Source organism: Terrapene carolina, unplaced genomic scaffold, assembly GCF_002925995.2.
Source record: "Terrapene carolina triunguis isolate 2854851 unplaced genomic scaffold, T_m_triunguis-2.0 Scaffold68, whole genome shotgun sequence".
Taxonomy (NCBI): domain Eukaryota; kingdom Metazoa; phylum Chordata; order Testudines; family Emydidae; genus Terrapene; species Terrapene triunguis.
In genome coordinates this window covers 25,207,501-25,231,699 of record NW_020664419.1, presented here as the reverse complement: position 1 = coordinate 25,231,699, position 24,199 = coordinate 25,207,501, and the positions used below count along the sequence as shown (strand labels likewise).

Here is a 24,199-nt window from a genome sequence, read left to right as displayed (position 1 = left end):
TGCAGGACTCTGCACTTGTCCTTGTTCAATCTCATCAGGTTCTTTTGGCCCAATCCTCTAATTTGTCTAGGTCCCTCTGTATCCTTTTCCTACCCTCCAGAGTATCTACCACTCTTCCCAGTTTAGTTTCATCTGCAAACTTGCTGAGAGTGCAGTCCACGCCATCCTCCAGATCATTAACGGTAAGGACTGCTGCCTAAATATGATAGGTGGTGTTGACATAGGGACTTGGTGACTATTGAAAACAAATGGTCTTTCCTCTAAAGGCCCTTTCTAATACAGGTTCAATTAAACAAAATTACTTCAATGACCCTTTCCAAGCATCATTTAAAATCAGTTCACTTTAAGACTTTTCAGATACTCTATGGCGGTGGATTTCTCTCCATCAATTCTATTTCATCTCCTTTTGGGGAACAAATACTTTAAGCCTTTTTTCAGTGGGAGACCTTTCAGTCTTTAGTGAGCTATCAGGTTTGATGTGAATGAAGTAAGGGAATTTGAGAATCAGTTCTGATTTTAAAAAAGGCATCTTCTCTCAATAGGGAAATCTGATTAATTAGGATTAGGATAATCAGGACACCCTCACTTAAAAGAATTTTACTATATAATCAAAACATTTGTCTTTGAAAATTAGGGTGAAAAGCATTTGTAGCGCCATCAGCTAAAATGTGATGGAATCTCTCCCGCTCCTCCTTCCCCAGATATTGTTCATGTGAGGCTGACAATTTGCTATTCAACTTCAGAGATGCTTTACAGAATGCTATGCTGAACAGTTTGGATTTGTGCATACTTCCCTCATCGTTAACTGTATAAGTCAAAATTTGAGGTCTAATTCTTAGATCTGCTATGGCCCTTCCTTGTGCTGCTCTGACTGTGAAAGGAGCCTAGTTTAACTGGCCTCCCAGCATTTTCCCCAGTACAGGAGAAATCCCCATTTGGTGTGGAGCAAGTCAGCCACCCTACCAACTCTCTGGCATACAAAGTGTGGCTTGAGCCTCACCGTGCTCTGATTATTCATGGCTATTAAAATGACCCCTTACCCGCCCCAGAATCGGTGAGTTGCCAAGGTGATGCAAGGCAAATCCTGGGCAGACTGCAGCTTGGACAAACCCAAGAATTGGGGCCTAAAGTTATCTACAGACAGAAGTAATGCTGGTGGGCAGAGGAAAACATTTAAAGAGTTTGCAACTCCAATGCAGCCTCCTTTGGTTGAAGGTACATACCCACAAATGGTTAATTCAGTCTGTAGTTTAGGAGTACTTTTCACTTCCCACTGACATTTGATTTCACATGGTACCAACGATTAATGCTTCCTCCAGTTAGTTAGGAGACTGTTCCATCCTGACACAGGATGCCCTGGCCTCAGTTAGTCACGCCTTTGTCACTTCTTGGCTGGACGACAGCAGAGCAATATAGCTGGACATGAAGCTTTTGGCACTCAGGGCCGCCCGGGGGGGGGGGACGGGACAAGTGGGGCAATTTGTCCCAGGCCCCACAGGGGCCCCCACGAGAATATAGTATTCTATACTATTGCAACTTTTTTTTATGGACAGGGCCCCCAAAATTGCTTTGCCCCAGGCCCCCTGAATCCTCTGGGCAGCCCTGCCGGCACTGCGGAAACTCCAACTAGTACAGAATGCTGCAGTGCACCTCCTGAGCAATACAGGCGACAGTGAGCACGTCCAACTTATTCTCCACTCCCTAACTAAACTGGATTCCCATAGAAATTTGAATTAAATTCAAGACCTCGGTCCTTACCTTCAGGGTGCTCCATTGCCTGGGCCCAGGATATCTAAAAGACTGCCTAATGCTCCAGCATGAAGACTGTGTTCAACAACTATGCTCCTCTGGCACAATAGAACTCTCTACTATAAGGATAAAGCTCATCTTTGCAGGAAATAGAACTTCCCTGGGAGCTGTTCCAAGACCGTAATGAACTCCCCCAGAAACAAAGAACCATCCCAAATCTCACTACCTTCCAGGTGTTTTCTTCGACCTCACCTTTTAAAAATACAAATACACAGCAAAATGTATACACAGTAGATGCTTCTGGTTGATGGCTACATTCTTCTGAGAACCAAGCCCCTCCCATTAACATCAGTGTTAATAGGATTCCGATGTTGGCAATGGCATACTGCTTATTAACAACGTTTTGGGCATGGGTGGCCATTGGGGGAGGCTAGCCCCTGGCCCCTCCCCTTGTTCCCAAGGCCCTGCCTCTCCCTCTCCCCATTTATCCCCCCTCCCCGTCAGGAGCCCAAAGCACCCCCACTGCAGCCCACAGCGCCTGGTGGCACAGCTGCAGCGCCCCCTGCCCAGGTGCACCAGGCGGTCAGCCCCAGAGTGCTGGGCAGCAGCGCCGTCAGCCCCTGTGCGCTGGATGGCACGGCCGCAGTGCCCCCAGTCCCAGTGCGCTGGGCAACACAGTCCGAGCACCAGCCGCCCTGAGTCCCTGCAGCAGGCCAGCCAGCCCCAGCCCCAGCAGAGGGCCAGGAACTGCAGGAGGGGACCTGGGCGTGGAGCGTAGATTTGGGGAGGCACAGCCTCCCCCAGCCTATGATACCTGCTACCCATCTTTTTTGGGGGAAGAAAGGCCCCAACTGCAGGCAGAGAAGGAGACGCTAGGACCTTACTAGGCTGCAGCCCTGCAAACTTGCCTGCTACCGGTGCTCAGTGCTTCTTTCTGGGGCTGTGTGATGCTGGCAGACCAGGTGCCAGCGCTTGCCAAGGCTTTAGGCGTCAGTTGCACACTGACAAAATTAATTTATGGAAACTAGTCTGTTTCACCTGTGTGTTAGTATGGTTGAGATGGATACTGAACTTGTAACAATGTTTAGACTTTATGAAATGCTTGTAAATTGCTGCAATCAATAATCTCACTTATTATTTCTTTATCACATGCTATAAGGTAATATTTAAGTTCCTGCTTTATAACTGTAAAAAAACATTTGCTTTGAAACTGTGAACCAAGTCAGGAGAAATTGTCTTCTAACCATCAAGGAGGCCTATCAAAACTAAATGAGCCACTGTAGGACATCGCAATACAAAGGCTTTGTTAATTGCCCTTTCAAACCCACGAAGAAGCTATGTGCAAAAGGGCTCTTCCCACTAACTTGAATTCTGGAAAAAGGAAATAAAATCAGCTCACAAGAAAATTTTTACTTTGTTTGCTGTTTGGACTCTCACTGGGCCAGAGCTATGAAAGAGAAACAGAGATCCCCGCACTCAGCCTGGCTTAGCCCTAAAAGAGATTCAGAGCTAACAGATAACTATAGCTGTCACCTTTTAAAACCACAAAATGTAACTCATTTGTGTATATGTTTGCTTGCTTTAACCTTTTAATAACTTTCTAATTTCTTTTTCCTAGTTAATAAATCTTTAGTTTATTACAGAATTGGCTACAAGCATTGTCTTTGGTGAGAGATTGAAGGTACACATTAGCTTACCTGGGGTAAGTGACTGATCCCTTAGGACTGAAAGCAACCTTAAATTTTTGTGATTTTTGGTATATAGCAACCAACTACCACCAAGTCCAACTTTCTTGGGAGGCAAGATAGACTAGAATGCCCAAGGAGACTGACTGTGACTCCGCAGTAAAACTGTTGTAGTGCTTTAGGAGTAAACTTTTGTTACTGGATTGGTGAAATCTAATTATAGAACATACAACCAGCCTGGGGTGTCTGCCCTGCTTCTTGACAGTGTGCCCTGAGGTTGGCACTCACGCTCGTGAACCACTCCGGACAGCGTGGCGATTGAAGGCAGCTAAGCAAACTTGCCCATGTAGAGGAACTACAGAGGAGGTAAGTTAAGGGAGGGGAGGCTGTGGGCAGGGCAGTAGCAGAAAAGGAGGCTGCAGCTTGGATGCTGAGCTGCATGGTAACCCTCATTGCATCTTGCCAGGAGACTGCATGCAGGGAAGCAAGTGATGGGACATGCTGAGCCCCAACACATAGAGAAAGGAGAGGTACAGTATAGCCCCATGGGACCCCTAGCACCTTCACTCCCCACAGAGAACCCTGGCATCCAGGCTGCAGTCCTCCTTTCTACTGCTGCTTTGCCTGAGCTAGTTTGCAGCCAGGGAAAGCACATCCCAGAGCTACCTTCCCCGGCTGTAGTCTTGCAAACCTGCCTTCCACTTATTAGCAACTGCTGGATAATAACTTTTTGCTGAAGACTGAGGACTTGCTAATATGTGTAATCTACTGTATTTAAAAACAAAAAAACAAAACAAAAACCTAAAACTCTACCAAAATAAGACATTCCACAGGACGTGCTTCTCCCCTTGGGAGAGGATGAGAGAATAAATACATGACAAATGCATAGTCACATTGCTTAATGCACAACTGCAGAGTGCTCAGGTACTACAGTGATGACTGCAGTATAAGAACTATATAGAATAGAATACTTACCCAAGCACCAAAACAAAGGCAGAGAAAGGAGTTAATAAAGGATGATGAAACAGGCACCTGAGGGAACTCAAGCAGTGTATCTTCATTTCAGTCAAAGTCATCTTTGGAGGAAAATTATTAATAGTGGGATATATGGGAGGAACAAAACTGCAACTATGAGCCATTCATATGGGAGTGGTGTTAGAGAAATAAATTGTCAAAGAATGATATGACAAAGGCATAGACAGAAGATAATTATTTATTCAAAAAAGCAGAGCAAGCAGAATGTCATGGGTGAAACTGCAGGCGCCCTTAGAAGTTTAGATGGATTAGTAGAAGATCCACTGGCTTTCTTACTACATGCTATTCTAGTTTTGTTACAGATATCTTGAAGGCTAGAACCCTCCAACTTTCTTTTCGCATGCTTCTACATTCTTCTGCTTCTTTCATCACAAGCTGAATGGAAAAAAAATCTTTACCCATGTCTATCCTGACTATTTTGAGTTCTCAAATGGTGAGCCACAATAGCTGTATAGCTAGACTGCTGAGAAAACCTTCCATATGACAGGTTGTATCAGCTCCTGACCTTTCACTGACACCAGCCTCAATACCCCTTGCATCTCCTCTTGCAAACGTCTCTGTGGCTTCTTCCTTGTTAGCCCTAATGCTTGGAATGTCTTCAAAAAATTTGTTCAGGGCTCCACAATTACCTCATTCAAATCCTTCCTAAAAACTAACTTCTGCAATATCATCAGCAAATAAATGAGTGCATTTACATGAAGTAGTTTATGAACCAACTAAATGTGCATAACTAATACAGAATAGCAATGTAAACACATCCCCATGACCCGCTTCCTTCCTCACCTCTCCCCCTTCCATAGTGTACGTTATCCTCATTTGTCAAATCTCTCATTTGGATTGTAAACTCCTTGGGGCAGGGACCTATTTTCTATGTGTGACACTCACATACACTTGTGTGTGTTAGGAAATCACAAGAGGCAGTTTGTATATGCTCTCCTAGTGCATGATGGTTAGACAAGTATGATACATACATAAACACTAAGCAGCTAAAAATGTCTCCGTATCATCCTTTATTCTCCGTGCTCATGCAAACCAAGTCATTGCAGGCCTTGGGGATAATAAAAATAGTTTGCACCGTTAGTGGCATATCTGATTATGTTAAAGCACTTTACAACAAAGGTAAAGTAGTAATAGATTTTGAAACCTTATGTTTATGACCAGTTAAAAGATATTGGGAAAAATTATTTAAAAAAATATTTGTAAATAAAACAATGGGTAGAATATGTACAAGTTGTGAGAATTCAAACTCTGCTCAGTACTGCACTATGTGACGCATTTCTGAAGTTGAATGAAGCTTAAGATAAAATATTGCTTCAGTGTTCCTTTAGTGGTTTATGTCCTGTCAGTTTCTTTCACAGAATGTTTTAGTGACTCTTCTTACTCTTCCAAGCAAAATAAAATAAAGGAGTGCAAAGTATTTTAGTATTGAGACAGAGTCCAAAACTAATAAGAATGGTTGCAATAGTTGTTCCTGTAGTTTTAAAGTGGATTTTTTCTTTTATTTGAATGTTTTCATGCAATATCTTTTGTTGACATTCTGCAAATGATGCCATCAAGTAAGGTGCCAATTTTTTCTTCCTGTGGAGTAAGTTTGTACATCTGTGGAAACAAAACAAAACAAAAAACATGTAAAGATTATACAGAGAAGAAAAAAACTGGGCATGTACCCTTTTTCTTAAAAAAAAAAACCTCCCAAAACAACAAAACACATTTCTTTATAAAGAAGATATTTAAGTATTTTTGAAGATTTTTTTCCTTTTTTTTTACATTAGAAATGTAGATCTTGTCTTTCAGGCTAGACTTAATGGAGACTGAGGAACTAGACACATTTTTACAATCACAGGAGGCAAGAGAGTGAAAGGTAAGAAATGGAGGGAATGAGACTTTTAGCCCGCACTTAAAAGCTCTATGTTTTTTTGGTTTGCATCTAATTAACTTTATTAACATAATGAGCATTTTGGAAACTGGGACTGAAATCTTCACCTCGCAAAACTCCTATTGTATTCAATGGGACCAGGATTCCGCACAGGATCAAATATTTAAAATTGACACCTTTGCCCTTCATTTAAGTGAGAGGGCTCCCAACACACATCTCAAAGATTTATTAAAGTTTCTCCAGCAAAAGCAAGGAATACTAGACTTGACATTCTTGGTATTTCTAAAGGTTAAAAAAAAAAAAAGGAGATTTAAAAAAAAAAAATTGCCCAAGCCTTCTTTACATATTATAGAAAAGAAAAAAGGGCACACACACAGTGTTTAAATGTCCTTTGCTGGTCAGGTTTAAATATGAAAATGGGTTTGCAACCATTACTTTAAATAGATTTATTATATTATGAAGAATTTCAGGCACCAAACATCTATTTTATTTTCTAGCACAGTTAACCAGACTCCTGTTTTGGTTTCCAGAAGTCTGTAACACATCAAAAAAAAGCAGCAAGGACTTAAAATAAAGGCTATGACATTATTGCAAAATCTTTTTATTTCTAAAGCAACTGCCAGCAGCCTGTCAACTCAATACTACTATTTTAGGGCCTTCCAATTGGATTATTCACATGCTTAAAGTTAAGAAATTGTGTAAATCTTTGCAGTATTTTGGCCTTATTTTTAATTCCATGCATCTTCCCTAGAGAAAAACAGAAGGTGCAAACCTGCAGTTGTGAGAAACCTCAAAGGACTCAACCTAACATTCCTCGTGTACCCAAAACTCCCATTGAAGCCAGTGACAGTTTTGGATGCTGCTGGATCAACATCCATTGAAAAATGAAATTCCCTGAATAGAAAACAGAAGCAGCAGCAAACAAATACTCCATTTCCACTTAAAATAAAAGTTTCCAATCACTTACACAAAAACCCACAAGGTTAAAGAAAAGTAATGAGTATTCACACTACAGATTTGGGAATCTTTAGAAGCCAATTTGGATTTAATGAGCTAGTTAAGTAAAATATCCCAGCCTTAGTCATATTTCACATATTCCTAAAACAAGCTTTTACAAACCTTTTTAACTTTGGCTATGTCTGTTATTTTGTGGAGTTCTGCTAGAGAAACCTGCTGGCCTTCCACTTGAGATATTATGCTTTCCAGATTTACAGTTTTTTCTTTATCTTCAATCAGAACAATAAGCACTGCAGAATCATTGTCTGAAATACCAAACTTTTTCAATGCATCTGAAATCTAAGATAAAATGAGAAATATTGAAATTGTATTGGTCATTTTCTTATTACATGGAAGCCAGTGACCAGTATAATCTTTTCAGTCATTTTGCTAAATTTTCCAATTGTGTAAACTGGCATAGTTCCACATCTGTGGAGCAGTGCCAGTTTATAGCAGCAGAGAATATAGACCCAATTTTTACTTTGGTAAGTCATATGGTTTTGGTGTCCCAAATACCTTTGTGTCTAAAGTGTTTGTTAAGAAATTTTAGGGGTTATTTTTTTGTCAACAGGACAGTATGTCCCTAAATGATCAGAAAACTAAAGTAATTACCTTTGGCCACAGACCAAAGTTGCGTAAATGGACAATGACCACTGTATTGAACAAATCAAGTCCTTTTTTTATCTGGGCATTTTTTTTTACATGCAGCAATGAATAGGATAAGCATATACAGAAGGTTAAGGAGCATGCCTTAAAGTCTATACAAGCAGTTCTTTATTTTTTTCATATGTATGGAGATAATTTAATTGCTTCAGTGCATAGAGTGTTTAGGGCAAAGTTTGTGCTCAAATATTCAGTGGTACAGAAATTTGGGACTAGAAAACTGTTCTGAGGTCATTAGAGATGGTGCAAAATATATTTTTGAGGGAAATGTTTGGTCTTCCTAATTCTGTCCCAACTCTTTTACTTACGGCAGAGGTGAGTGAAGGCTTTATCTCAACCAAAAGCACAATGCCTCTATATTAATGACTGGTTATGCATTCAGAATGTGAATTTACATACTGGAGGAACACCTTCATAAGTCTAAAACTTTAAAATTGCCCTTGCTTTTGCAAGTCCACTAATTTTTGCATTCCTGGAGTTTTCTGGAACTTAGGGTATAATAGAGAAATATGTGGAAATCTTAATAATAAGCTAATTAGAAACACAATTTTCAAACAAAGGGGGCTTTCTTAAAAAGGAAGTGAGCTCGCACTGAGAGGCACAATTGTTTATGCACATGTAGGTCTAGCCATGTTGAAGATTTGCCACATTACTTATTATTTTGTAGCGTTTATTGTCATCAGAGAAATAGAAGTTTTTCCAATTTTGGCTCAAGTCAAGTGAATGCTTATTTTCAGCTTGGCTGGGTGGATTTTGGAAAGCTCATCTGGCAACAGAGACATTTGCTCAGCAAAGAAAATCTTACATTGTTATTTGGGGAAAGGTTGAAAATAATTTCTGCATTAAGAGTTCTAGTCTTCATTTTACCAATCCTGCGTAGGTGAACTGCTTTGTTTGTTGCCACAAGAATCTGAAATGGATCAACAATCTGCAGAACAGAATAGGAAAAGATTAAAACTATAAAGAATTAGTTTTGCCCCCCCCCAGTCAAAATCATATCATCTTAATAATGTAAACTTTCTCTCAATTACTTCTTTTTTACTGTCCTAAAATCTGCTATCCTTACATTGAGCAATAGATTATTCTGTGAGTTGTCCCACTGAAGTCAATGGGACTACTCACTGAGACAGGTAGTACTCAACCTGTTAGGATGACTGACTGTGTCCCTTAGTGATCAATGAATAACATCACTGATTAAACTGTCTCAAATCAAAGAATTTAAAGGAATCAAATCCAGCAATCTAATGGGTCAAGGTTGTTTAATAAAGTTCTTTTTCTCTCCAATAACCATTGCTTTGCTACTTCTAACAAAAGGTAATGTCAGGTTCTGAAAATAGTTATGGAGTGAAAGAAGAACAAAGGCTTCAGATGTTAGATATTAGGACATGAAGACTATTCAAACTATTTCTGGAACTAAATCTTTAAATGATTAGCATTTACTTTGACAGATGGAAGTAAATCATTCAAATAGCTTCATCTTCTAGGAGGTGAAGTGAATCAAAGACAGAAGGCTGTAAACTCTTAAAGCCCAATCCTACAATTAGATCTGCATGGGTGGACCCTTACACTTGTATGAAGTCCAAGTGAAGTCCATGGGGCTGTGGATAGGCACAGAAGTCCAACCATGTGCAGAAGCTTGCAGGAATACAAACATATCGAGTTTCGTATACAGTTCTTAACAGAGGAGGAATTATAGCTAACAAAACTGTAATACAATAGAAACAGTTATAATGGGCAATTATTTGGTGATTTGCTTACCATTGCAGGATTTATTAATGCTCCATCAATAGATCCTTCCATTGCTTTTTTTCTTAGAGCAACAGCATTTTTGACATCGTTAAACAAAACAAGAGTCACACGACAGTCAGGAAATAGTTCCAGTTGATGTGTGAAATGCTGCATCTTGTAACAAAGAGTGAGTTTGCCTTGAACCAGTATAAAACAGCCAAACCTAGAGAATTTATAAACATAATTAATGCACAGGATTCATAATACTTAAGATAACTTTGTCTCTTTCAGAATAATGTTTCTTAATGAAGCTTAAGTAGCAAATATCATAAAATATGGGTCATTTTACCTTGAATGGTTCCTTGAAATATGTGTTTACTACTTATGCTAAATAAGTGGTTTTCAATGTTTTTTCATTTGCGGACCCATACAAAATGTTGAATGGAGGTGTGGACCCCTTTGAAAATCTTAGACATAGTCTGCGGACCTAGGCGGGTCCGCAGACCACAGGCTGAAAACCACTGTTCTATGGACAACCTTTTGCAGAGCCCTTAGATATAGTCTGCAGACTCCCAGGGGTCCACGGACCACAGGTTGAAAACCACTGTGCTAAACAATCTATTCCACCTTGTATTTAGCTGTGACACTCTGATTAAGATTCCCAGAGCTGAAGAAGAACTCTGTGTAAGCTAAAAAGCTTGTCTCACTCACCAGTAAAAGATATTACCTCACCTACCTGGCCTCTCTATCATCCTGGGATCAACACAGCTACAAAAAACATTGCATAAAATAACCACTCCTGTGCGTTAAGACAGGAATTTTCAAATATTTTCTTAGTATGGACCACATTTTAATACAAAAATTGTCTCATGGACCACCACCTCTCCTATTCAGGATTACAAATCGCTTCCCCAGCCATTCACAATCAGATGACATCTCAGTCGTTTATATGGAAAAAATATTAAGAAAGTTGGGAGATTAAAGTTTTGCAGATGGAAACAAGAAGGAAGCCCAGGCAGCAGTACATGACCAGTCACTTATCTACTGGAAGGTCCCAGTCCTCTAAGGTCTTAACAAGGTGCTGCCCTGCCCTGCCCTTCTCCCAAATGGGAGTTGAAAGCACTCTGGGACCTTGTAAGAGAGGCCTTTGGTGACTATGGTCTGATTCAGTTTTACACATGCTTTCCTTCCTCCTTTTATCTCTTCTTTAATAAAATAAGTAAATGCGATCATTATGCAAAAGTTAACATATTGTAAAAAGATTTGTAAAATGTTCCATTTATTATTTTTACTCTGACAAAAAAGTTAAATATTAACTTTAGAAACTGAATCCACTGTATGTGATTAATCTGAATTTGCCCAAGAAAAAAATATCGTATCATTACTAAGAATTTTTTCTTACCCAAAAAACAGAAAAAAGTTTAAACAATATAGGCTCCAACTATCATCAGCTCCAGGCCGCCGGAGGTTGTAGGTGGGTGTGTCTGAGCCGAGGTGGCTCTGCAATGCTCTGGCAGGGACAAAGAGAAAAGCTTTATGTCTTACAGCTCCTGTCACACTTCACCCCGGGCACCTCCCGTCATGGGACACAGAGGGACACTCAGACCTGCACAGGACCCAGCCCTCTCCAGGCCCCTCCTGCAGGCCCTGCCTGAGGCATCACCCACCGCGGAGCTCTCCCGCAGGGACTGTTCAGAGCAGCGGGAGCTTCAGCAGCCAGCCCGCGCGGGCACCTCTCCCACCCCCGGTCTCCGCGTCCGGCTCAGCAGCTCCCTCCCCGCGCGTCTGTCCGTCCGACCCGCTTCCTCCTCCGCGTGCTGCGGGCAATCCCTTCCCCGGAAACCCAGGCTCGCCCCCCGCCCCGAGCTCCGGCTCGGCAGGCTCCGTTCCGGCCGGCCCGCGCCATGGAGCGCTCCGAGGCCTATGGCTTCTCCGCCGCCATCAGCGGCGCCTTCCTGCTCTCGTGCCTGCTCTTCTCGGCGCTGAACCGCGAGCAGCGCGCGCCCTACATGGACGAGGCCTTCCACGTCCCGCAGGCGCAGGCCTACTGCGAGGGCCTCTTCCAGCAGGTGCGTACGGGGCTCCCCGGCGGCCCGGCCCCGCCCCGCTTCCCCCAGCACCGCCACATCCACCCCCGCCGGGGCCGCTGCCGAGCCCCGGACCAGTGTCACCCCCTACCCAGGGTGCCGCCTGCCCCGCTAGGCGGGCCCCAGCTCCCCCCGCGGCTGGCGGGATCCCGGCAGCCCCTCCAGCAGGGGCACGGGTCGCCGTCGTGACTTCCTCCCGCAGCCTGCGGAGAGCCTGCTGGTGCGCTCGGCTTGTCTGTGGGCAAATACCGCCCAAACCCGAGTGTTTCCATTTCCACCGACCTGTGTGGAAACACAGCCCCGCCATAGACTAGAATGGCAGGGTTGGAAGGGACCTCAGGAGGTCATCTAGTCCAACCCCCTGCTCAAAGCAGGACCAATACAGATTTTTGCCCCATATCCCTAAGTGGCCCCCTCAAGGATTAAACTCCCAATTCTGGGTTTAGCAGGCCAATGGTCAAACCACTGAGCTGCCGGCTGGGAGCATAGTGCTCAGACAGGCCTGGGAGTTGGAGCTGTCATGGGTAGGGTGACCAGACAGCAAATGTGAAAAATCGGGATGGGGGTGGGGGGTAATAGGAATCTATAGAAGAAAAAGACCCAAAATCGGAACTCTCTCTATAAAATCGGGACATATGGTCACCCTAGTCACGGGTGCCAGGCTGCAAGCCCTGGACGTCCCAGCTTGAGGTAGACTCTCACGGTGCCCTGTTCCTTATCTCCTCTCCCTCTCCAGTTACACTCAAGTGAAGGGAATGATAATACTCAGAGCACTATCCTCCTGTAGTTTCTCTGTCGCCATCTTGGCATGGTATAATACAATGCGTTATGGTACCTCCATAGGTGCTGGGGATGCTGCAGCACCCCCTGGCTTGCAGCGGTTTCCATCATATACAGGGTTTACAGTTTGATGCAAGGGCTCTCAGCACCCCCACTATACAAATTGTTCCAGCACCCCTGGATACCTCTTTGTTTTTTGGTATCAGTCATTGGTCTTTTTGGATGGGAGTGGTGGAGCTGTTTTTGGCTATGTCTACACACTAAGCGCCACAGGCGGGGTGTGTAGAGTGTCTTTAGCTACAGGGCACAGTGGAAAGCAGACTTCACCCACAGTATGGTGTATATAGCTATGCATATCAGTAAAAGGCTCTGGTGGCATTGGCAGGAAAAGGCTTCAGCAGCTCACCACTGCTGCAGCTGTTCACTGTGATGAGGAAAGACTCTGGCGGGGGGGATGCAATAGGAAAAGTAGGCTTTCCCTGCTGCCTCCTCCCTGCTAGAGTCCTTCCTAGCTGCAGGGAAAGACGCTAGCAATGGGGAGCCGGAGGAGTCTTTCCCTGCTCCTGAAATCTCTCCCTGTGGCAGGGAAAGACTCCAACAGCATGGAGCTGCCGGGTTCTTTCCTCGCTGCCTCCCCCCTGCCAGAACCTTTCCCTGCTGCGAGAGTCTTTTCCTGTGGCCCGGAGAGGCTCCAGCAGCAGTGATGCATGGCTTGGGCAAGTAGAGAGCCATGCAGGGTATGTACTCGGGTACTTACTAACACCGTTCAGGTGTGTCTTTACTTGCCTGAGCCGTATCTTACCATCTGTGCTGCTATATATACCCGTTCTAGGGGGGCTACCTGTGTATTTATTCTATATGCCACAGAAAGAAATGTGCAGTGTAGAATATATGCCTCCTATCTGCTGGAGCAGATTAAACTGCTTTGGCACTCAAATGATGTGATAAGTGGAGATGAGCTTTTAACAATTCTTGCTAGTTGGTGGACTGCACAAATTATTTCTGAGGGGGAGCAATTGTCAGGCCTTAGCTATCGACAGAAAAATGTGATATAATTATAGTCATAATTTCCCAGCTAATAAGTGCTTGTTAATAACAATAGTTTGAGGAATGCATGCACAGTACTTATGTTTCATTTAAGGGTGACCACAAAGAAGGAAAATATTGCTTGGGCCCTTTTTTGTTTATGATATATAAAGAAAGCTTGGAATTCTTTTTTAAATTAAGGATTTTTTCATGCTTGTTATTTTTACTTAAGATATATCAGCCATACCAAGAATGGTCTGCCCTGAGTTTGGATAAGCTGGGGAAATAGATGGTAATTGTTCTCAAAGGTTACAGAGGGGTAGAAAAAAATGGAGGGGAAAAAAAAGATAAAGTAAAAATGAAAGAGAATAAATCTACCCTAGACATCATTGACAAAGAGAAATAAAGGACAAAGGTAGAGGGAATGGGGAAAAAAGAAAACAAAATCAAAACCATTTAGTCCACCTTCTGCCAGGATTGCAGGGTTATTCCATTTAGAAAATCTATCCAGTCAATCTCCAAAGCAACTAGGCATCTACCACTTATCTATCTCTTTTCTTCTAGTTGTCTGTTAGGTATTAACAAAAACTAAGATTTTAAACAGTCTGAATAGATGTCTGGTTTCTACTTGCAGTCAAGTTTCACTTGCTTGGTGCACTTGATGACATAGTCCTCTGGTTGGTTAGTTGGTTGTCCATAAAGTTTTTAAGAAAACTATTATGGTAGGGAAACCTAAATGTCTAGTCATGTTAAAAAAACAAAACAAGCAGAAAAATATACTTTTTTATGGATGGGTTAGTGGAGAGGGAAACATTTGTATATAGCACAAAGAAGCAAAAAAAGGGCACAGGTGCAATTTCTTTTCCTTTTCATGTTGTCTTCAGCTCTTCCAGACAAAAATGATTGTTTTTTTATAAACCAAAATCCATACAACCCTAAAAAAAATTAAAACTTTTTTTTGTGATTGAATGTAGAGTGAGACTGTTTTTGTTTACTGATCTGACTAATATTGACTATAAAGATAACCAATAACTTAATGGAAAATTAATGAGTTGGAGAGTAAGATAGAACTGCTTATCAACCTATTATTGTTTTTAATTGTTTCTGTGATGCATCTTTGGGTTTTCCCAATCCTTCAATCCCCTGTTTGTTTGGTTTTTTTTTAAGTGGGACCCCATGATCACTACATTGCCTGGCTTATACTTGATGTCTGTTGGAATAGTGAAACCTGCAGTTTGGCTCTTTGGATGGTCTGGAAGTGTAGTGTGCTCTACGGGAATGCTCCGATTTATTAACCTCCTTTTCAGTGTTGGGAACTTCTACTTACTGTATTTGCTTTTGTGCAAGATACATCATAAAAACAAGGTACACTCCGAATCCATTAGAATTACATACAGTAATACATACAGTTTTTTGATGAGACTCTAAGCTATTCCCTTACTGTATGAGAAGTTTCAGATCTCTTTGGTTTTATGCAACAAATATTTATATCATTTAGATTATTTTACGGGCTCCTTCCTTTTTCTCTAAAAACAGGTTTTTCCCTCTCCCTTAGGGGCTTGATCCTGTAAAGTTTTACACTTTACACATTTGAATAGTCCTATTCAAGTTAATGGGACTACTGTATTTATAAAGTTAATATTAATAGATTTTTATAGCCTGAAAGGGACCATTATGATAATCTAGTCTGACCTACATTCCATAGGCCTTAGAACTTCACGGAGTAATTCCTTCATCAAGCCCATAACTTGGGGTTGAGCTAGACTAGTGATACTCAGATTGAGGCTTGTGAGACCCAAGTGTCTTTTTAATGTGTCTTCTCTGACTCTTTGCAGCACATAATATTAAAACACTGTGTGATTTAATTATTAACCAATCTAAGTTATTAACCAATCAGGATGCTTTTACTATGTTATTAACCAATTGTAGTTGATAAAATAATAATACTTGGTCAGTCATTTTGCTGTGAGAATAATTTTATATATACATACACACACATACACAATATTTCCCCTGTCATACTATTTAAATATGAATATATAGTACTATAGCAAACAAAACAATGAATTCACACTACTGTGGTTCTTTGGGGTAATGTTAATCACTAATTTGGCTCCTGAACCACTGAGGTCTGAGTATTACAGAGCTAGAACTTACTGTCTGGAAAAACATCTAATTTTGATATAAAGATTTCAAGTGACATTTCTAGGTAAATTGTGCTAGTGGTTAATTACCGTATTTAAAAACGTGCACTTAGTTCTAGTCTGAATTTGCCTAGCTTCAGCTTCCAGCCTTGAGATCAATTTATGCCTTTGTTGGCTAGATTAAGGATCCCTTTATCATCAGAAATCATCTCTCCATGTAGATATTCTCAATCCAGGATAAAGTCATCTCTTAAAAAACACATGCATAAATCTTTACAAGGTCAGGGTCTAATTGAATTATTTATTAATTCTTTTGGAATAGCTTTGATTTTATATTTGTAGGTGGAAATATAAATATAAAGTAACTTGTATAAGTGAAAGCGTTGGCTTTAGTATTTTCAACTGGACTTTTTTTTTCAAAGTTTCTTTACTAGTTTATAAAATAATAATGAAAAGGAAAATAACCACAGATTAAATACGCTTAAATGACGCTCTGTGGCCAGTTTCAGCAGAAGTTATGGTAACTGTGCTGTCAGAGAATGGTGCATTTTGGATGTCATAGGGAACTGGAGTAAGATAGTTGCAGGATAGGGGCCTTAGATATGCCATGACAGACACTATATAAACACCTAAGATAGAATTGAAATTAATGTAATTTTCCTATTTTCTTCACAGTTTACTTTTAAATCACCAGCAGTGCTCTAATATTCTACATTCTTATATTTCTCTTACGCTTTATTGTCTTATGTTCCATATTAGTGTAGCAGAAGGTTGACAATGAATTGAGTGCAGTGTGCATACTGGTGTAATAAAAACTGATTCTACTCAGAAGATATGCTGTTTTATGGTACTGAGGATTCTAAAGAATGGGACCCTTTAAATAATTGTGATTTTTGTTCTATATTACTATATTACTGATAGTTTTTTTTTCTCCCTTTCTCTAGACTGTGTCTGGTTTCCAGAGAATCTTATCTACGTTAACCCTTGCAATGTTTCCTACCCTCTATTTTTTTACATTCCTTTATTATACAGACACAGGATCAGTGTTTTTTACTCTGTTTGCATATTTAATGTGCCTTTATGGTAACCATAAAACTTCAGCCCTACTTGGGTTTTGTGGCTTTATGTTTCGTCAAACAAATATTATATGGACTATTTTCTGTGGGGGAAGTGTGGTTGCACAAAAGCTAAGTGAAGCCTGGAAGACAGAATTACAGAAGAAAAAAGAAGAAAGGATTTCAGCCATGAAGGGATCATTTTCAGAATTAATCAAAGTATTACAATTTCTTACTGAGTACATCATGTCATTTAAAAACCTAGTAACTCTTATTGTTCTGACCTGGCCGTACATCTTCTTAGTAATTGTGTTCTTTGCATTTGTGGTAATCAATGGTGGAATAGTTGTTGGTGACAGGAGTAGCCATGAAGCCTGTTTCCACATCCCTCAGCTGTTCTACTTTTTTTCCTTTACTCTCTTTTTTTCCTTTCCTCATCTAATGACACTTAATAAAATTGGAAATTTCCTTCAATCAGTACGGAAGCACTTGATTCAATATAGCATACTCATTGCCATCTCTTTATTCCTGGTCTGGAAATTTACATATGTTCATAAATACTTGATTGGAGATAACAGACATTACACATTTTATGTATGGAGAAAAGTCTTCCAAAGACATGACCTTGTGAAATACATATTTGTTCCAGCCTATATATTTGCTGGCTGGAGTTTGGCTGACTCTCTGAAATCAAAATCTATTTTCTGGAACTTAATATATTTTGTATGTGTATTTGCTGTCACAGTTCCTCAAAAGCTACTGGAATTTCGTTACTTCATTTTGCCATTTTTAATATATAGGCTCAATATTCCAGTTCCACCTCTTTCCAGGCTTCTTCTTGAGCTGACTTTATATGTTGTTGTGAATGCAGTAACCTTTCATCTATTTCTGAACAAAACATTTCAGTGGCCAAATAGTGAAGAAATCCAGAGGTTTATGTGGTGATTTTGTACTCTTAAGAAGACTCAATTCTGTGCCTTTTCTGCAATGAATAAGTGACTACAGGTCCTAAAATTAAGTAAAGTGTATTGCTATGTGTAACTTTTCTGTGGACAGCATAGGGCAGGGATTGGCAACCTTTGGCCCGTGGCCCGTCAGGGAAATCTGCTGGCGGGCCGGGACAGTTTGTTTATCGGCAGCGTCCGCAGGTTCGGCTGATCGCAGCTCCCACTGGCTGCGGTTCACTGTTCCAAGCCAATGGGGGCTGTGGGAAGTGGCGTGGGCCGAGGGATGTGCTGGCTGCGTGCCAAAGGTTGTCGATCCCTGGTGTAGGGACTGAAGTGAGTTGGATGTTTATATTCCTGGAAATGAATATGAGATCTGATTTACTCTTTCTACATGATAGGGTATTACACCAAATTTATAAGGCTATAGGGTCCTGGATTTAATAAATATGGCATCAGGGAAAATTCAGAAGTGTTTCCAAACATTCTGCAATTAATGTGAAATGAGGGAGATGTTTACAGTCATAATTCATAATAATAATGTTGTTCTATGGTAAATACTTATAAAACTGTGTATCCTCTAGTGGGGGCTCTGGAAAAAGATTTATCTGCTATTAGACACCAAGGAAAAAAGTAACTGATACTTGGAAATGTTGGAGTAAACGTTAAATTCTTGGTTGGAGACCAGCACAAATAAAACTTAAAAAAAAATTGCAAATTAATTGGTAAGCATTCTGATTTCAGGTTGTAGGGTTTTTTCCAAAGTATTTCAGCAGTTAAATATTTATCTAAGTTATGACCGGTTTTCATAAACAGTAAAAATCTGCAGCGTAGGTCATTTCCATCCATATCTGTTAGAGATCAGGGATTAAATCCAGGGAAGCCAGGATTTCACCCCAGATTCTTCAGGGGTAAAATTTTTAAAGTTCCTACTTCCCAATGACTTTCAGTGAGATTTAGGCTGCTAAGTGCCTAAGTCACTCTTGAAAATGTGACCTAGGCTTCTAAGTCACTTAGGTGTTTTGAACATTTTACCCCAGATCAATATTTATAAACTCATAATGGATGAACCTTCTTTTTGAGAAATAAATGTAATTGTACAACAAAAGATAAATTGCATTTGATAACATGACGTGTTCAAAAGGGAGCAGTTTCTAAAACACATCATTACACTGTGGAGCTTAGTATAATGAACACTCTTTAAAATAATAGGCTTTCTATGTCCTGAGGTTATGTGCTTAACAAGTTTGCACTTAAGTGGGATGTAAGTGTTCTCCCAAGTAGAACTGATTGTTTCTAAGAGCTGACATATAATCTTAAAAAAGTACCAATGGCATTATTTAATTGTATTTTTACATGTTTTTCATATATATAGAAAGGTGTACTGTATATGGAAATTTTTGTTTTTAAAAAAGCACCTTTGTGTATTTTCAGAATCAAAGAACGCTGTGTTTTTTCCCCTCAGTAAATTACTTTAATTAGACTTGCAAGTATTCTTTGGACATTTCTAATAGCTTATAAAGCAGCTTTATAAATAAAATGCCCAAGAGTGAAGTGTCTCCAAGCTACTCTCTGTTCTGGGACTGAAATATTGCAGTCAGGTCTGTGTACTCACAGCAAATTCAGCCTATAAAACCTATATGACCGCCATTCCAGTTATTCTGAAATGGAATTGTTTCTCAGAAGGTCAGAGCTGTGTAGTTACTGACCCACAGCTGTCATTTCTCAGCTGTGCAGCATGCCAAATGTTGCACTCTGGCTCGGAATCCCATCCCATCCATACTCGCCCACCACTGCCCCACTTCTCTTGAGAAAGACTTAGAGCCATCCTTCAGTGAGTAATTTCTTTGAGTATTGTATTTAAAGCACTCCCCTGCTTCCTGCTTTCTTTCTTGCCCTGCCTCCAATAACAGTAATTTATTGTTAATCTGTATGTAGCATTTGAATAGGGAAGCCCACTCAGATACTTCCACATGACAGAGCCAAGTAGGAAAGAGATAGCAGAAGCATGAACTGGGTTGCATTTCAAGCACCTCCACACATCATTACCTCCAAGCCCAGCCCATACCACTGTCTTAATTTATGATTTCAGTTTGACAGTTAATGGGAGAGAATCATTCATGGCTCCCATCATTCTGCTTATTTAATTAAAACAGTAATTAATGTTATTATGTAAAAGGTGTGTGTGTAAGCTTTAAATACAACTTTAAACACACACTCCTTAATTTTGGTGTGGGGGGAATGGAAGGGCTAACCATGGGGGTTCAAGTAGTTTTTTGGCTAGAATTCTAACCTCTTCCTGATTGAGCTTTTGTGAATGTATGGGTTATGGGATAGCTGGCTTTTCCTTGATTAGATTAAAGGAGAGTGGGTCTGAATTTAAATAGTCCATGTACACTTATTTTCTGTGTAGATCTCTCTTGATATTGTGATATCTAAATGCCTTTCAGATAAACATAAGGATTGAGAGAGCTCAGTTGGGTTTCAGCTGTAAAGAAAAGAGTGAATTTAAATATAGAAAAATTGTGATGCAGTCATATTCTTCTGGTCCTGTAAAGAGAAGGGAACCCAATATAGAAGCCCCCTGAACTCCGAGCACCATGCATTTTCTGATGAGCCTTTTAGTACAGGATATTAGTAATCAAGCAGTTCATGAATGACTTATACATAGGTCTTAGGAACTACTTAAAATAAAAAGGATGAAGTTTACAAACTGAAACATCTCAACATTTTAACACCATGGATTTTCTTCCCCAGTGAAATGTGTTAATTGCATTTTGAATGAATACTATAGGGTGCTACTTCCTGTTCTTGATGCTCTGAAGTCTCCCTAGCCTCTGTTTGCCAGATGCTGGGAATGGGCAAAAGGATGGATCACTTGATGATTACCTGTTCTGTTCATCCCTCTGAACCATCTGGCATTGGCCACTGTCGGAAGACAGGATACTAGCTAGATGGACCATTGGTCTGACCCAGAATAAATGGCCGTATTTATGTATCTTACTAATTTAGAAACAGGATTGAATTGAAATACTTACATTTTCATTTAAAAAAAAAGGCATTTGGCATTCTTAACAGCTCACAGCTCACTGTTAAGAACAGCTCACTGTTCTTTCAAATAATGTTCCCAACCAGGGGAGTTTTGGTATTCATGCATTAGTAAGTTACTAAAACAGAAAATGAGAGAGAGACATTAAGGCTTTCAAAATACATTCACTTTGTATACATATGTATACATATACATCACTTTTGCTGATGAGCTAAAGGCTCTTTATTGGATTTAATTCAATTTCTTCCTGAACAGCAAATTTAGAAAACAAATGTAACATTATTTTAGCAACACTGTATTTTTCAGAAATAGAGATGGTCGTAGTCACAGTGCTATCAGTTATAAGGAAAGGTTTCAAGACTTACTGAAATCACATTTGAAATTCTGCAACTACCATTAACAATGGCATTGTTTTAATCTATTGTTAGTGGACCAAGGTTCCCTGATTTTAATAATCCTGGAAAAGAATAGTTTCTGTTTTGAAAAATTCTAATCTTTGTCTTTTGCCCCTAAAATATTTCAGTTTTTGAAATTTATTGTGGGAGATAATACCAGCCTGTAATTTTAAAAACAGAGGGGCACATCCTCAGCCCCAAAATATCTTGTAGGTGAAATGATTTACTGAAGCATTATAAAAATGAATTACTGTAAATGTTTCTAATGAGGCATCCATTTAAAAAATAATTTAATCATGCTAATTTGTTGAAGCAGGTGATTTTGTCCAGGGTGGCAGCTAACGTCATGTTTTAGCAGCATCCAAAAGCGGTAGCTCTAGATTGATTGCTTTTTTTTTTTATTAACTAGGAAAGTGAAGGGTGATCTTCCACAGTCAATATTAGGAAAATCAAAATAACTTGCATCTCAGACAACAGAGAAATATATAGAGAAAAGACTGAGTTTTGAACCTTTGAGGTTACTTCTGCTGAATTATACATGAGGGGAAAAACATGTGGATCCTCTTAGCTCCACAATGTATGTAGTTTAAAGTCAAGAGAAGAACAGGTACAATTGATTTAGCTACAATAATATGTTTGCTTTATTATAATGTGGGAAAATATAGCACATATTTTACATAAAAATAATTGTTGTGATCATCAAATAGAGGCTGAACTACAGGATGGCTTTGCATACAGTTCTTAATCAGAAAATGAGATTGTTGTTTCAGAAGATTTACAGGGGTCTTTTGGACAGCAGTGTGTGACTAGTCCTGTAGGAGTAATTCTATTTTCTTTTGCTTAGAAGTGTTACTTGACTTGCCTCATTTCTCTTTAATCCTTCAACAACCCATAACATTGGTTAATTTTGGATGCAAAATCTACTATAGATAGGTGCATTTGTAAAATTTTCTTTATTGGAGACTATACTAATAACTTTTGATAGTAAATAGCTCATACCATGTACATAATTTCTGGTCAGAATTATTCTCTGAAAATGATGTAGCCCATTTCTGTAATCTTTGAGGAGGTATGGTTAATTTTGTTTTGTGATACACACTTTTAAAAATCCTCACAAGGTGGCAGTCTTGAACCATCTTTTTCAAATTACTAGATATTTATTTTAATGATATTTGAATTACAGTGTCATGTTTCCTACCTTAGTTCGTGTTCGAGAGTTAAAACATTTAAAGTACTTTAGCACATATCCTTATGTAATTTTTTTCAATAACTTGTGTAGCTACAATGTTTGTGTTCTTAATTTGTTAACTTTTTTGTTAGGATTTTAAAAGCCATGTATTTTTGCTTATTATTTTAAAAATATTTGTTTTAATTCTAGCAAGATTTGGTATACTGTGTCTGTGAAATCCTTGATCTCTTTTCATACTTGATATTAGAAGAAACAGAAATTAAGCCTGAAAGCTCACTATTGAAATGAGGTACTTATTTTACATAGTATTTTATGGTGTGTAATGTCAAAATAGCTTTTTAGTAGGAAACCTGTTTAATTTCCTAACTGATTTCTTGAATTAACTGTTTCCCCCATCTATATTTTAGACAGAGAGCCATTCTTCCATACCTGAGATACAAATACAGCAAACAGACACATTGAGAAAAGAAAGCAAAGTAATTGTGTTTGTAAGACTGGCACAGGTGGTGTCTTCTTTTGGTTGGACTATGTGCTTTTGAAAAATGTATACTCAAAGGGCTTTGAGACATATGGTAGACTTAAAATGTCACTTAATTTTTGGTGTACTTGAAATATGTAGAGCCAGGGAGTTCTCAAGAATATTTGCCTGCATATCTCTAACTCTTGTGCTGTATTAACAATCTTAATTTTTTTAAAAAGTTTTGGCTCACTAATGTATATATTTTGCTTTAGTGTCTGCCCCTTAGGTGCATTTCAGTGAATTGTACAACATTTGCTTACAAAATATCCTTAGTAAGAGTGGTTTAGAGCTCAGCCAGCATAACCAGATGGGTTCTGCTCACCCTTTCTAGCAATAAAGTGTTTGTTTATAAGGCATGAATGCTTTCCTAGCCCAGGCATATGGACATTTGGATCTAGATAAAATGCCTGTGGGGCTTCACTTTTCATCTCTAAGGACTTTGCAATGTGCTGAACTCTTTGAACTTCCTTTTCTTCAGTGAGAGGTTGAGATGCTCCTTGCAGGAGCTAAAAGGAAAGAATGAGATTTTTCAGAAGGAAAACATTATTGTAATCTTGTTACAGATGGAATGAGAGTTGGTACTAGGAGCAGAAGTGGAAGGAGGTGATTCATGCTGGTTTTCGGATACCTTCTCCCATTGGTGGTGCACAATGATTGGGTCATGTATATAACCACATGGGGGAATTTGTCAATCTACTTGTGGTTGAGAGCATCTGGAACTTTCCCTTTGGAATGGGAAATACTCCTGGAACAGGTCTGCTCACTTGTGTGACTGACCTCACTGAATGTTTGTTTTGTAATAGTTCATCAAATTATTTTTCTTGTATTTAACTATAGTTGTTTTAGTAATCTGCCTCTTTGTTTTCAAGAAAAGTAGTATGCTAATTGGACTTGTGACTGCCATGTTTTTGTTATATATTTTTTCATATTGTTCATCATCCAAAGACTAATGTAGGTGTTTTATAAAGTAATAAATAAATACAAATTCCAAGTCTATTTTTATATATGTGTGTGTGTGTGTATATATATATATAATCTCCCTTTCAAAGATGTCTAGCCATGAGCATATCGTTTTTCTGTGTTTTTAAATAAATGGTTCTTTGCATATTTTACCAATTTTTGGCATTGTGTGCACTGTATGTTTGATTAAAATTGCACTGAATTCATTAACAATATTGTACATCTTTTCAGTGATGTAATCACTCTTTAGCTACCTTCATATCTGTTTTAATAAGATGTGAATTCCATTTGTCCCCATCAGGTCTCCAAAATATATTG

The 24,199-nt window shown here is 39.5% G+C and overlaps 2 protein-coding genes and 1 long non-coding RNA gene across 6 annotated transcripts; 2 read left to right on the top strand and 1 right to left on the bottom strand.

Moving 5' to 3' along the window:
- Positions 1-4,629: 4,629 nt before the first annotated feature.
- On the bottom strand, positions 4,630-11,963 carry TPRKB (TP53RK binding protein). 3 transcript variants are annotated; one of them, XM_029910846.1, is made up of 6 exons: positions 11,911-11,963; positions 11,134-11,242; positions 9,763-9,956; positions 8,810-8,932; positions 7,465-7,641; positions 4,630-6,068 (listed from the first exon to the last, which is right to left on the bottom strand). In XM_029910846.1, the coding sequence occupies exons 3-6, from the start codon at positions 9,904-9,906 to the stop codon at positions 5,982-5,984; spliced, it is 531 nt and encodes a 176-aa protein (XP_029766706.1). In that variant the 5' UTR covers positions 9,907-9,956; positions 11,134-11,242; positions 11,911-11,963; the 3' UTR covers positions 4,630-5,981. The 3 variants fall into 3 exon arrangements, with proteins under 3 accessions (XP_029766706.1, XP_029766707.1, XP_024064109.1); XM_029910847.1 differs by lacking the exon at positions 11,911-11,963 and adding an exon at positions 11,742-11,809; XM_024208341.3 differs by lacking the exon at positions 11,911-11,963 and having other exon boundaries at positions 11,134-11,528.
- Positions 11,577-17,954, top strand: LOC112112424 (putative Dol-P-Glc:Glc(2)Man(9)GlcNAc(2)-PP-Dol alpha-1,2-glucosyltransferase). Of its 2 annotated transcripts, XM_024208339.3 has the most exons (3): positions 11,577-11,801; positions 14,793-14,990; positions 16,714-17,954. In XM_024208339.3, the coding sequence occupies exons 1-3, from the start codon at positions 11,637-11,639 to the stop codon at positions 17,767-17,769; spliced, it is 1,419 nt and encodes a 472-aa protein (XP_024064107.1). In that variant the 5' UTR covers positions 11,577-11,636; the 3' UTR covers positions 17,770-17,954. The 2 variants fall into 2 exon arrangements, with proteins under 2 accessions (XP_024064107.1, XP_024064108.1); XM_024208340.3 differs by lacking the exon at positions 14,793-14,990.
- A 2,724-nt stretch (positions 17,955-20,678) lies between these two features.
- LOC112112423 lies at positions 20,679-23,912 on the top strand. Its single transcript, XR_002908594.2, has 2 exons — positions 20,679-22,690; positions 23,485-23,912. It is a non-coding gene; the product is annotated as an uncharacterized LOC112112423 (long non-coding RNA).
- Positions 23,913-24,199: the final 287 nt, after the last annotated feature.

Bases quoted from the DNA above. Each gene is read 5' to 3' on its own strand.
- TPRKB (XM_029910846.1), bottom strand. From the start codon at position 9,906: ATGCAGCATTTCACACATCAACTGGAACTATTTCCTGACTGTCGTGTG. The intron at 8,933-9,762 runs GTAAGCAAATCA...TCTGTTCTGCAG, and splicing joins CATTAATAAATCCTGCAATG to ATTGTTGATCCATTTCAGAT. The intron at 6,069-7,464 runs GTTTGTAAAAGC...TTGTTTCCACAG, and splicing joins ACATAGCCAAAGTTAAAAAG to ATGTACAAACTTACTCCACA.
- LOC112112424 (XM_024208339.3), top strand. From the start codon at position 11,637: ATGGAGCGCTCCGAGGCCTATGGCTTCTCCGCCGCCATCAGCGGCGCC. The intron at 11,802-14,792 runs GTGCGTACGGGG...TTTTTTTTTAAG, and splicing joins GCGAGGGCCTCTTCCAGCAG to TGGGACCCCATGATCACTAC. The intron at 14,991-16,713 runs GTACACTCCGAA...CCCTTTCTCTAG, and splicing joins AGATACATCATAAAAACAAG to ACTGTGTCTGGTTTCCAGAG.